The 14,372-nt window shown below is 47.3% G+C and overlaps 1 protein-coding gene across 4 annotated transcripts in view; it reads right to left on the bottom strand.

The window, feature by feature from the left end:
* LOC144691467 (phosphorylase b kinase regulatory subunit alpha, liver isoform-like) overlaps positions 1-14,372 on the bottom strand; it is a 163,768-nt gene that overhangs the window by 45,369 nt on the left and 104,027 nt on the right. For all 4 annotated transcript variants that reach the window (XM_078559576.1, XM_078559574.1, XM_078559577.1 and 1 more), the window contains exons 25-26: positions 4,978-5,056; positions 4,753-4,882 (exon numbers count right to left, since the gene is read on the bottom strand). In XM_078559576.1, the coding sequence (XP_078415702.1) occupies positions 4,753-4,882; positions 4,978-5,056 (209 nt within the window). The remainder of the gene's footprint in view (positions 1-4,752; positions 4,883-4,977; positions 5,057-14,372) is intronic.

Below are 14,372 nucleotides of genomic sequence, written 5' to 3'. Positions count from 1 at the left end.
CTAAAGTTGTTGAATTCAATATTCAGCCCAGAAGGCTGTAAAGTGCCTAGTCGGAAGATGAGGTGCTGTTCCTCCAGTTTGCGTTGGGCTTCACTGGAACAATGCAGCAAGCCAAGGACAGACATGTGAGCAAGAGAACAGGGTGGAGTGTTAAAATGGCAAGCGACAGGGAGGTTTGGGTCTTTCTTGCGGATAGACCGCAGGTGTTCCGCAAAACGGTCGCCCAGTTTGCGTTTGGTCTCTCCAATGTAGAGGAGACCGCATTGGGAGCAACGAATGCAGTAGACTAAGTTAGGGGAAATGCAAGTGAAATGCTGCTTCACTTGAAAGGAGTGTTTGGGCCCTTGGACGGTGAGGAGAGAGGAAGTGAAGGGGCAGGTGTTGCATCTTCTGCGTGGGCATGGGGAGGTGCCATAAGTGGGGGTTGAGGAGTAGGGGGTGATGGAGGAGTGGACCAGGGTGTCCCGGAGGGAACGATCCCTACGGAATGCCGTCAAGGGGGGTGAAGGGAAGATGTGTTTGGTGGTGGCATCATGCTGGAGTTGGCGGAAATGGCGGAGGATGATCCTTTGAATGCGGAGGCTGGTGGGGTGATAAGTGAGGACAAGGGGGACCCTATCATGTTTCTGGGAAGGAGGAGAAGGCGTGAGGGAGGATGCGCGGGATATGGGCCGGACACGGTTGAGGGCCCTGTCAACGACCGTGGATGGAAAACCTCGGTTAAGGAAGAAGGAGGACATGTCAGAGGAGCTGTTTTTGAAGGTAGCGTCATCAGAACAGATGCGACGGAGGCGAAGGAACTGAGAGAATGGGATGGAGTCTTTACAGGAAGCGGGGTGTGAGGAGCTGTAGTCGAGGTAGCTGTGGGAGTCGGTAGGCTTGTAATGGATATTGGTGGACAGTCTATCATCAGAAATTGAGACAGAGAGGTCAAGGAAGGGAAGAGAAGTGTCAGAGATGGACCATGTGAAGATGATGGAGGGGTGGAGATTGGAAGCAAAATTAATAAATTTTTCCAGGTCCCGACGAGAGCGTGAAGCAGCACCGAAGTAATCATCGATGTACCGGAGAAAGAGTTGTGGGAGGGGGCCGGAGTAGGACTGGAACAAGGAATGTTCCACATACCCCATGTCTCTTTATGGGGTATGTGGAACATTCCTTGTTCCAGTCCTACTCCGGCCCCCTCCCACAACTCTTTCTCCGGTACATCGATGATTACTTCGGTGCTGCTTCATGCTCTCGTCGGGACCTGGAAAAATTTATTAATTTTGCTTCCAATCTCCACCCCTCCATCATCTTCACATGGTCCATCTCTGACACTTCCCTTCCCTTCCTTGACCTCTCTGTCTCAATTTCTGATGATAGACTGTCCACCAATATCCATTACAAGCCTACCGACTCCCACAGCTACCTCGACTACAGCTCCTCACACCCCGCTTCCTGTAAAGACTCCATCCCATTCTCTCAGTTCCTTCGCCTCCGTCGCATCTGTTCTGATGACGCTACCTTCAAAAACAGCTCCTCTGACATGTCCTCCTTCTTCCTTAACCGAGGTTTTCCATCCACGGTCGTTGACAGGGCCCTCAACCGTGTCCGGCCCATATCCCGCGCATCCTCCCTCACGCCTTCTCCTCCTTCCCAGAAACATGATAGGGTCCCCCTTGTCCTCACTTATCACCCCACCAGCCTCCGCATTCAAAGGATCATCCTCCGCCATTTCCGCCAACTCCAGCATGATGCCACCACCAAACACATCTTCCCTTCACCCCCCTTGACGGCATTCCGTAGGGATCGTTCCCTCCGGGACACCCTGGTCCACTCCTTCATCACCCCCTACTCCTCAACCCCCACTTATGGCACCTCCCCATGCCCACGCAGAAGATGCAACACCTGCCCCTTCACTTCCTCTCTCCTCACCGTCCAAGGGCCCAAACACTCCTTTCAAGTGAAGCAGCATTTCACTTGCATTTCCCCTAACTTAGTCTACTGCATTCGTTGCTCCCAATGCGGTCTCCTCTACATTGGAGAGACCAAACGCAAACTGGGCGACCGTTTTGCGGAACACCTGCGGTCTATCCGCAAGAAAGACCCAAACCTCCCTGTCGCTTGCCATTTTAACACTCCACCCTGTTCTCTTGCTCACATGTCTGTCCTTGGCTTGCTGCATTGTTCCAGTGAAGCCCAACGCAAACTGGAGGAACAGCACCTCATCTTCCGACTAGGCACTTTACAGCCTTCTGGGCTGAATATTGAATTCAACAACTTTAGATCTTAAACCCCCCTCCCCCCATCCCCACCCCGTTTCTTTTCCCCCCCCCACCCGCCCTTTTTTTTCAATAATTTATATAGATTCTTCTTTCCCCACCTATTTCCATTATTTTTAAATCTAAAACTAAAACCTTTAGTCTTTCCACCCCACCCCCACTAGAGCTGTACTTTGAATATCCTGTCTTGCATTCTTAATTAGCACTTTTCTCAGACAAAGACCACCACCTTCAACACCTCTTTGACCCTTTTGTCTCTGACATCTTTTGATTATCTGCTCACACCACACCCTCAATGTGTCTCTTCCCCCTCACCCACCTTAAACCAATTTATATTTCTCCCTTGTTGAAACTATGCTTCAGTTCTGCTGAAGGGCCATGAGGGCTCGAAACGTTGACTGATTTCTTCTCCGCCGATGCTGCCAGACTTGCTGAGTTTTTCCAGGTAATTCTGTTTTTATTTTGTTTTGGATTTCCAGCATCCGCAGTAGCTTTTAGCTTTTTGTTTTTAACTAAATAGTATCTAACCTATACTCTAACATCTAGAATTAACATGAGTTAAACATGAATTAACAGGCAAATTGTGATGGAATATAAACTATAAATTGTACATTAAATGGCAGATACAACTAGGACACATCTTATGAATTGTCTCAACAGTCCACTCAGATTTTAGTGATCACAAAGAGTAACAAAGTCCTTCAAACGCTGTCTTTTTCATGAGGAATTTCAGCTCCTCTTCTTGGGCTTAGTCTGATCCCCAGCCAACAGCAGCACACAACTAACTCGAGTTCACTGTCTTCACCACAAACAGCACACGTCTGCAAACCTGCTCAACTCGGTCTGGATGGTATAGATCCACCAATATTATCTTCTCAATTCCTGGATCTGGACTCTGTTTCCTTCAATTTGCTTGTACTGCGCGACTGGAACTAACCTTAATCCTAAACTTGACACTAACTCAACAACTGCTACTGCTCAGCTTGGACTGACTGATCTGTCTCCTTTTATATCTTTCAACCAGGTTCAGGTTATCAGAAACAAAAACAAAAATACCTGGAAAAACTCAGCAGGTCTGGCAGCATCTGCGGAGAGGAACACAGTTAACGTTTCGAGTCCGAATGACCCTTCAATGTTGTTCTGTTGAACAGAACCGTTCTGTTGAAGGGTCATGAGGACTCGAAACGTCAACTGTGCTCTTCTCCACCGATGCTGCCAGACCTGCTGAGTTTTTCCAGGTATTTCTGTTTTTGTTTTTGTTTTGGATTTCCAGCATCCGCAGTTCTTTGCTTTTATCTCCTGAATATGTTTACTTGTTCTGTTTCCCTTTCTGTTTCCATTTTCAGTTCAGTTTCTCTTTTAGGTAGAGTCTGTCTCAAAAAATACAAATTAAATTTAAAAACACTGACTCCCTCATATCCTCAGTTTCAAATCCCATCCCCACTTTACTGCAACCTCCTTCTACCTTACCATTCTTACCCTCTAACCTTCTGCAAATACTGTCCATACCTTAACTCACCATTGCTGGCAAAGTCTTCTATTGCATTGGTCCTGCTTTCTAGAGTACCCTACCTAAACCCCTCCACCTCTCCTCTCCTCTTGCTACCTTTAAAATCTTGCTCAGAATTCAGCTTTTAGGCCGTGCATCTTAACTCTCCTACCAGGATTACATATCTGTTCCTTCTTCTTTTACATAAGAACAGCAGCCTCACCAACCAACAGAGCACTTTGGAACATTTTCAACATTAAATGTGTTCTATATAAAGGCAACTTTTCATTGGTCAACCCAAGAGGTGTTACAGAGGTGTTACAGGCTTGACCATACTTCAAAGCAATATTTTAAAAAAATTGTTAACTATGCATTCAGATTTCAGTAACTGTATCTTTAATTGGTCTTCCTGTTATAGCCCTGAGCTTTGCCACCAACCATATATATTCAAAAAGGAGAGAACCACAGAACAAAGCAAACTAGACCCAGATTGTAATAGTATCTATTATTGGAAAAGGAAGCCTGTGTACAAAACTATCTATTCAACATTAAGCGATTAATCCTGACACATACTTTGAAGTAAGACAATATAAACCCCCACACAGAAATTGTTTCATATACTTTCTTTACACACATGTTTCAATGTTTGAACGGGACTATTACAAAGTAGGAAACTAGCAAGGAATAAATTCACTGGTAAGCTCAAAGTACCTCTACAACTCTAGTTGCAGTAACGTATGTTTCCTGATAACTAGCACTCTGTAGGATTCAACCGCAGAACGGAATTTTTCACACTCCCAGGGATTAAACTGACAAACTCCATGTGACTGATCACAAAAAAAAGGACAAAGTGCTGCACAGGCCATGGGATCTCTTCCCAGAAAAGTGAAAGCTCTCAGGAAAAATAGGGATAAATTGTTTCATAAAAAGTCAGCAGAAACAGCAGTAAAGATGCATTCCCAACCCATGCCATTTACCAAATAGCTTATGCTTTCATACCTGAACAACTGAGGCTATAAGCAAGCTCTGTGGCCATCACCTGAATGATCAGACCAATTCTCAGCCTGAGCATTTCTGCAAAGAGACAAGGCTCTGTCCTGACGTACATCGCAAGGTAAACCATGATCTCCTGATATCAACACAGAAAGTTAAGAAACACAAGGTAAATACAGTAGTGCAATAACTAACATCCCCCAATCATAAATACACCCTCTGAGATTGTACCTGGGTAAGAACTGCTAAGCTAATGTCTTGTCCACTTGCTTCATAAATAAGCTGTGCTAGTTCATTGGGCGGCAGAGGTCTAGAAAATAAACAGAATCTGTAAGGATCATATGGGCTTTCAAAACAACCTTTGTATGCATATGGAACAACTTGGAATGCGTTTGAAAATGTCATGTTTTGCTATTAGTACAAGCCCATCACTAAATATTTGTAGAAAAATATCTAGAGACCAAAATAATAATGGCTAATCAGAATGGATTTCAAAGGGGAAAATCTTACTTGACCAAATTCATTGAATTGTTTGTGGAGGTAACAGGGAGCGTAGACAAGGGTAATTCAATAGATGTAATTTATCTAGATTTCCAAAAGGCCTCAAATGAGATATCATGTTAATATAATATATATAACGATTAAATTCAGAGAATAAGGAATTGGGGACATGGAGCAGAACGGATAGCTAGCTGGCTGAAAGACAGAAAGCAGAGGGTACAAGCTCAAGTGAAAACAAAATGCTGTGGATGCTGGAAATCTGAAATAAAGACAGAAAATGCTAGAAATACTCAGCAGGTCACACAGCATCTAAGGAGAGAGAAACAGAGTTAACGTTTCAGGTCAACCTTACACCAGAGCTCAACAGAGGTAATGGGTAGATATTCAGACTGGCTGAAGATGGGAAGTGTGTTTCATAAGGTTCAGTGCTGGGATCACTGCTTTTCACAATTTACATTAAAAATTTGGACTTTGGAATCACAAACACAATTTCTAAATTTGCAGATGACATCAAATTGGCAGAGGGTTGTGGTGGGGTTGTTGGGGGTGATGAGGTAGACAACTCAAAGGAGGACTGCAACAAATTACAAGCAGATATTGATACAGTTGAAGAATAGTAATATAATTGGTAAGTGAATGTTATCATAAGTATGAGGTATTGTATTTTGGTAAGAAAACTAAAGAGGTCAGATATTACTTGGCAAATAAGGGCAGAATTTTGCCCTTGTCGGGCGGGCTCAGTGGGGGCCTTCGGGAAGCTGACCGCCACCCGCGATCGGGGCCGGACCGCCATTTCATGCTGGCAGGACAATTAAAGCCCGCTCAGCGTGAAACACGTTCTGCAGCGCTCAGCGCAGCCTGTGTTGGGGGGTGGGGAGGACAGCGAGCACGAACTTCACGCATGCGCGTGGGTGCGAGCTGGAAAAGCTCCCTGAGGCATAGAGCTGCTTCAGGGAGATGAACAGCTTTGAAAATAAAAAGAAGATTTTTAAAATGTTAACAAACATGTCCCCTCATGTCTTCACCACAAACAGCACACGTCTGCAAAGCCTGCTCAACTCGGTCTGGGTGGTGTAGATCCACCAATGTTATCTTCTCAGTTCCTGGGTCTGGAATCTGTCACATGAGCAGGGACATGTTAGAAATTAGGGTGAATTTTTTTTAGTGAGGGGTCGATACCTCATCCCACCCGTGGATGGGATTTCGCTAAAAATGCAAAGGCCACTTGGCCTTTTCTTCTGCCCACCAACTGAAAGGTTGGGCGGGCAGCGAAAATTTTAAATCAATTGTGTTGTTAATGGCCTTAATAGGCCTTTTAATTATCAGCGGGTGAACTGCCAACTCCCGCATGTACCTGCCGACCAAAATATTGCTCAGTGAAAAATCCTGGCCTAACAATCTAAATGAAGTAGAGGAGCAAAGGTGTAGGTCTAGGTGTAAACACACACAAATTGCTAAAAGGTGCAACACAGGTCAATAAGACCATTAAAAAGCAAAGCCAGCACTAGGGTTTATTTCTAGAGGGGTGGAGTTGAAAAGTAAATCAATTATGCTAAACTTGTATCAAACATTGGTTAGATCACAGCTGGAGTACATTGTACAACTCTGGCCAAGAAACATTCGCGCCCCACAGTGTCAGGCAATACCATCCCTGACAAGAGAGAATCCAACCATCGCCCCATGTCATTCAATGGCATTACCATCGCTGAGTCCCCCATTACCAATGTCCTGGGGTTACCATTGACCAGAAACTGAACTGGACTAGCCATATAAATACTGTGGCTACAAGAGCAGGTTGGAGGATGGGAATTCTGCATTCTGTAATTCTCCTACCTCCACTTCCCAGCCCATTCCTGGGGTTGGGGTGGGGGGGTCATTAAATTCCACCCAAAGTTTTGAAAGGTTTTGATAGGGTGGATACAGAGAGAATGTTTCCTCTTGTGGGGAAGAGCATAACTAGAGACCATCAATATAAGATAGTCACCGAGAAATCCAATAGGGAATTTAGAAGAAACTTCTTTATCCAGAGAGTGTTGAGAATGTGGAACTCACTGCCACAGGTAGTGGTTGAAGAGAATAGTATAGAAGCATTTAAGGGGTAACTAGACAAACATATGTGCGAGAAGGGAATAGAGGGTTACAATGATAGATTTAGATGAGGAAAGATGGGAGGAGGCTCATGTGGAGCATAAACACCAGCATGGACTGATTGGCTTGAATGGCCTGTTTCTGGGCCGTATATCCTATGTAATCTTATGTAAACATCAATTGTTGCTCATGTGGTTTCCAATTTTTTACTCTATATTTTTTTTTAACTCATGTAGTCCTCTCTCATTCAGGTTCCTTGCCAATACGTAAGCAAACACAACCAGCTTCAGCATAAAACTCTTCCACAAACAGTAATGTGATAAATATTCTAATGTTGTTGGTCGAGGGATAAATGTTCAAAGGACACTTAGGGAAATCATCTACTCTTTGAACAAGGCAATGGGAAGTTTGACATCCACCTGAAATGATGGTCCGTACCCTGATGTAATATCTCATTTAATTAGGGACACCTCAGGTTGTCCCTGATTTTGTGGTCACTGATAAAGCAATGGTGTCCGCCTCTGAACTCAAAGGAAGCTACCCACAAAAATCTATTGATCTCCATGGCATAGACATCAGTTTTAATCTGATGAACAGTCAAAGTGATAGCCAAGAGTTCAGCAGCAGTGATATCATGGAGCAGGGTAAACAACCAATCACATTGAAGCATTCTCACAGACAGCAAACCAGGAGGATAAAAGCACCAAATTTTTCACTTCAACTGAAATTTTTAAAGAGATTAAAATAAAAATTAGGGTATAAACATGGAATTAAGGCAAAGCTGAAATATGGGGCTGAATTTTCACGGAGTCATGGGGACTCAGGGACTTTTCAAAATGGTAGGCAGGACCCAGATCAGAAGTCCTGCCCCTATTTCCAACATATTATATTTGACAGCGGGGGTGGCATTTAGGGTGGGATTTGATCGCCAAATGAGGGAAACCCAATCTCAGCATGGCCATTTGAACTCAGTGCTGAGTTTATCTTCGCTGGAGCAAGGGCCTTATCCCACAGAATGGGAGTTACAAATATTTGGCAAGGTCACAAATACTCTAGAAGGGCATGTAAGGTCTTTAGAACTGAAAGTCTGTCAAGTTATTTAAATTGACAGCCCTTTAAAAATTGAAACGGCTGCTTGCCTGTGTCTGTGAGAATTGAAAAAAATCTGTTCTAGCTGTTTGTCGACATAAACCTAAGGGCTGTCATTACAGCAGCCAATGCTTGGCAACTTTTCACAACTTATTGTTATCACAGTGAGGGGCTTGTAAATTCCCAATTTGATTAACAGCTCAAAGAGATTATTAAAGGATTTGATGTGGGTAATGGATATAAATATTTGTTTTCATTAGAAATAAGTACTTGAGTGGATTTAAATGTATTGAATGGGCTTTAATGAATGAGACCTTTTTTTATATAGTTATAAATATCCATTATAGAGTTCACTGCTTCATCTCTGCATGGCTCCTGAAGTTTACCCATGGTGGATACTGGGTAAATTGGCATGGAGGGTGAAAGGGCAAAATGGTGCTGGGTGGTGGGGCATGAACTGGCATAAGTTGGCATGTATGGGCATGGGGAATGGGTAGAGGATGAGGGGGTGTGAGGGGTGAGGGCTAGAGGCCTAAAATGCAATGAAATAACAGGGACAAAGTCCCAGAGAACTGAGACGGGCCTTTTAAACAGCCGACCTCGACACCCAGCAGCCCCTGTGGCTGCCTCTGATCTGCTCTGCCCCCGCCCCACCCCCCGAGAGCGAAAATTACACCATCTGGGGCACTTTTTCCTGAGGCAGGTACGGTAAGCCTGGAAATTTCCTGACTCCAACTGTCCGCCTTGGGAGCGAAAATCCAACCTGTACATCTTTAAAAAATGGTTTGAAAATGAGAATTTTAAAAAATCATAACAGAGAAATTTGATATTCTGGTCATAGAAAGTTTGTTTTCAGGGTTAGTGAGGTTGTTCAGCAGTAATTATGGCCTGAATTTTACCTTTGGCGGGTGCCCACAATCAGTGGGCCCGTGACCGGTCAGAAAATGGGCCCCCATCCACCATCAGCCCTTGACCGCGATTTCACGCTGGCTGGCCAATTAAGGTCCACCCAGTGTGAAAAGCATCTTCCCAATGGTCAAGAAGGGCCGGGCAAGGGTCTGTCAGGCGCTGGGTCCAATGGCGACCCGGTGGGCGGTTTAAAAACGGCACAGGCAGCTCCTTGAAGGTTGCCAGGGAAGAATATATCTTCTATGTGCTGAAGACCAAAGTTTTGGCCTCAACTGCGGCTGGAGACATCAGGTGGTACGGCAGGTCAGGTGGCAACTTGGACCACTTGGACCCCTGCCCCGGATTTTGGGCAAGTGTCCTGTAGTCCTCCTGGAGGAAGTGGCTGCCAGGAGGGACATCCTCATCCCCAGAGATGGATGGAGGAGGCCACCACACCTGACAAATACAGCTTGGGAGGAGGTGGCAGTGCAGGTCAGCAGCCACGACGTTGTGCGGCGCACATGGGTGCAGTGCCGCAAAAGATTCAACGGCCTGCTGCCCTCCCTACCGCGTTGGCATGGATCAGTGTGTTGGAGTGTTATGGACTGGCCATACCCCCATGGAGCTCAGTGGTGCTAGAGTCTGAGCGCCAACTGTCACTGACACTGGAGCTGGCCAAGGGGGTGAGCCCTGGCTGCTTGGACTGAGCCTTGAGGCTCGAGGACCACGACTTGGCTATGCCCTGCGAGGTGTTCCTCAGCTGGGGTTGGCCAGGCTGCAATGGCGCTGCAGGTAGAGGGTGGACTAATCAATGCTCCTTTGTCCTTTCAGAAGAAGATGACTCATAACAACATTGAGAGGTCACGGACAGGCGGAGGCCCTCCAAACCTCCTAGTCCTATCCAGATTCGAGCGAGACACTTTGGAGCTGGAGAGGTGTCACGGACCCTGGTCAACCAGCCACAGAGAGGCTGGGGTGTCAGGCAAAGGTCAGAGTGCAGAGCACAGAGGTGAGAGTTTCGGAGGTGCAAACATTCTTGTGTAGTCTCATCATTGATGGGAGCCTCGAACCTAGAGTCCCCATTGATCATTGAAAGACAAAGACACCATGATGCAGATCCCCATTGTCTCACCAGGGAGCCTGGCATCCACAGTGACAGTGTGATGACTTTAACTAATAACATGTCGTTGTTCTCTCTATGATTCACCATCACACATTCAATCGCAGGACCCTGGAGAGCCACCCCTGACTCCAGAGGACCGCTGGGCTTCAGCTGCACCTGTGTCATACCTGCTCTCTGAACCAGGCACCAGGGCAGATACCAGCACCTCGGTGGGTGTTAGATCTTCTGCTAGAATGACGGAGCACAGTGGTGAGGGCACTTCACACTCACTTGAGGAGCAGGTGGAGGCAGAGAGTGCCCAGGGCACCGGCAGTCGGAGAACTGCTGGGGACCAGGACAATGCTGAGTCGAAGGCTGATGGAGTCCATTAGGCAGCAGGTGCTGGATGCCCAGCGAGATGTGCGGGAGGATCTGGCGGAGATCCATGAGGGTATGTGTGCCATGGTCTCCGTTATGGAGGAGTCTATGTGGAGTGTGAGCACTGTGTTGACCCTCATGGCCGAGCGCACTGCCTCCTCCATTGAGAGAGTGGCGACTCTCATGGAGAGGCAGCTCCAGGGACAGAATCAGGGCTTCCTGGGGTTGCGCTCGGACCTGCAAACCCTCACACAGGCACTGACCTCAGGTGGTCAGCATCAGTGTTGGAGATGGATGAGGCACCCAGTATCCCAGCTAGGTGCCTGTCCATCAATGGTGTGCAGGAAGGTCCAGAGCGACCTCACGTTGGCGCACAACCTGCCTGTCATCTCTGCAGCTCCTCTCAGGGCGCTCTGCATGATGGCAGCAGCTCCCCCGCCTCTCTGCCAGTGACCGACGTATCTGATGAGGCTGCGGAGACTGGGAAGATGCCAGCCGTGGCACTGGCCATTCCCTCCCAGGCGGGGCCAGCACAGGCTCCACTGGCCAGAGGACGCCCACCAAGGTCATCAAGGCCAACAGTCAGCAGCGTCAGCAGGCTGTCTCCAATACCGCTGCCAGCGAAGGGCGGGGGGGGGGGGGGGTTTGCAGGGGGGTGCAACAAGATGTAGCATTGGCAAACATAAGTTTAAGGCACCATGAGCACAAGAGAGACTGGTCACGGGTGATCTTCTGTTGTGTAATGTTTTGTTTATGTTTACTGGTCTGGGAATGAAGACCAGAGGAGGTGATGTTAATTTGTTTGGATTGTCAAAATGAGATAAATTGTGTTTTTGTTGTAATGGCCTGAGTATGCTTCATCTTTTTTATTTTTTTGCTGCAGGGTACGCCAGTATGTAATGCTGGACGTGAGTGGCTCTAAACTTTATTGCACAGGAACTGAATGGACTTTGGGTTCAAATGAAAGGGTCATTTCAGACACCTGGGATGGAGGAGACAGCCCTGGCGTGAGGTGGAAGCTGATCTTTGGCAGCCTAGCTGAAGGGGCATTGGATCAAGGCGTCCCCGGTATCACTGGAAGATATAGAGGTCTGCCTCCACACCCTCAGCATTCTCCTCACCGTGCTCCTCTACTGACTCACCACTGGATTCATCCTCTGTGGCCTGTGGAGCTGCCTCAAGATCTTCTTCCTCCAGTGGGTTCCCCCTTGCCAGTGCCAGATTGTGAGAGTGCAGCATGCAACCACTATCAGTGACACCCACTCTGGGGGGTATTGTAGTGCTCCCCCTGAACGGTCCAGGCATCAGAAGCGCATCTTCAGAAGACCTATGGTTCTCTCTATCACCGCCCTTGTGGAAGATTGATACCTATTATAACGCTGCTCTGCCTCTGTTCTTGGGTAGAGGAGAGGCGTCATAAGCCACCTTTTCAACAGATAGCCCTTGTCACGCAGCAGGCATCCATCCAGTCAGCTGGAGCACTGAAGAGCCTCGGCACCTGGGAGTGTCTGAGGATGTAAGCGTCATGGGAGCTGCCTGGGTACCTTGCACAGACTTGTAGAATCAGCATCCTGTGATCACACACTATCTGCACGTTCATGGAGTGGAAGCCCTTCCTGTTGACGAAGGCACCGGGCTGACCCGCTGGTGCCTTGATGGCCACATGTGTACAGTCTATTGCACCCTGGACACGGGGGAAGCCAGCAATGGCCGCGAAGCCTCTGGCTCACTCAGCCTGGCTGACTTCGTCCGTACAGAAATGAATAAAAGTCAATACCCACCTGAACAGAGCTTCTGTCACCAGCTTGATGCAGCTGTGGACAGCTGATTGGGGGACTCCACACAGATTCCCCCACTGAGCCCTGGAAAGAGCCGGAGGTATAGAAGTTGAAGGTCACTGTGACCTTCAGAGCCACTGGCATGGGGTGTCCACCCACACAGTCGGAGCTGATCTCAGGCCCAATCATCTGACAAATGGAGGTCACAGTCTCCCTGGAGAGGTGGAGCCTCCTTCAGAATTACATCTTGGACATATTGAGGTAGCTGCATCGCCGCCTGTAAACCCTGGCAGCAGGATAGTGGCGTTTTCTGTGTCCCCTTCCACCTTGGACTTCCTGCTGGCCCTGCCCCCCTTATGCCTGCACCTCTCCTCCCACAGGGACACCCGGCCTCCTCTCCCTTCTGCACCTCTCTCCCTCCTCAGTGGAGGTGCCACCAGCGGAGACCACAATCCCATTACTAGGGTAAGGGAAAGCTGTCTGATACAGGGAAGGGTCACATGGTCAAAATCCTCGGGGGCCTTGGAGACACCAATAAGTCCTGAACTGAAGCCTGGAAATGCTAGGAATGAAGCTCAGAACAGAGATGAAGCTGCCAAGTTCAAATAAGCAACCAGCAGCAAACTACCTCCTAAACTCCTCAATATTTACATTGACAATGCTGCTGACCCTTTTTATACCGAGCGTGGGTGAGGATTTGCAAAGTGTGGGCTGCCTGTTTTGCCTGTGGGACGAGTGTAAAATCGGGATTGATTGGGTTTTCAATGGCCTTAAGTAGCCTTTTAATTGATGGTGGACGTGGCTCTGACACCCACACGTGCCCACCGACCTGGAGATTGTGCACGTGTGGGACGATGTCAGGTCGCTTGGCCGATGTCAGGTCGCTCGGCCGATGTCTTCTCGCGCTATTTTACGCCCGATCGGGTCGGTCACGAGCACCTGCCTGCGAGGTGTAACATTCTGCCCTATGATTTTAACATGCCGTCAAAAACTCAGTTACACCTCCTTCAACAGGATAGAGTATTGTAAGGTGTTTTTTTCCTGGCAGTCTAATTGTGTAAGAGGGCAGGTTTTTGTCAGTTCAATAATTTCCCATTGATTGTAATCTCGGGGGGTCTTCAACAGCGTAACCTGTGGGGAGGCTTAGACTCACAGACAGCAATCTCTGGATTTCCCTCTTTAACCGTGGGTGTGTGCACTCCAGAAGCTGTTGTCAGTTTCAGAGGAGTAACAGCTGCAAACGCTGACAGTTTCACTGTCAGTATTACTGCAAAATGCGAGCCAATGTGTTTCTGTACCAGCCTAGGCCATGCCTTTAAGTTGTCTGGAGTGGGTTTGAACTCACGACCCTCTCATTCAGAAGAGCCCACTATGCCAAGGCAGAACCCTATACCCTGTCTCAGTAGGTAGACTGGTGATCACTCGCAACTATGGTCCTTCTGATGGGGATAAGCAAACTGAGTGTCTGTGGGATCAGGATAGATCCAAAAGATGACAGACATTTCATTGTTCAAACTCGATTCCATTTATATTAGTGGAACCAGCGGCACTTTTTACCAAACGGCCTTAGCTATTAACCAAGTGTTATTAAAAATACACACTATAGACACACATACAAGACTATGAGGAGATGAAGTAAGATATATTATACCAGATGTGGGATACAGCAATGCTTCAAAAATGTCTGATACTTAAAAAATTCTTGAAAACTATAAGCACATCAACAATGTAAATTTGAAGAGTTAGAATAGGATATTGCTAAGTTGTAACTAGCCTCCCTCGATGTGAATGTTTGGATGGGC

This window comes from Cetorhinus maximus, chromosome 16 (genome assembly GCF_964194155.1).
Source record: "Cetorhinus maximus chromosome 16, sCetMax3.hap1.1, whole genome shotgun sequence".
NCBI classification, from domain to species: Eukaryota; Metazoa; Chordata; class Chondrichthyes; order Lamniformes; family Cetorhinidae; genus Cetorhinus; species Cetorhinus maximus.
Note: the sequence above shows the minus strand (reverse complement) of the source record. Positions and strands in the feature narration are given on the sequence as shown.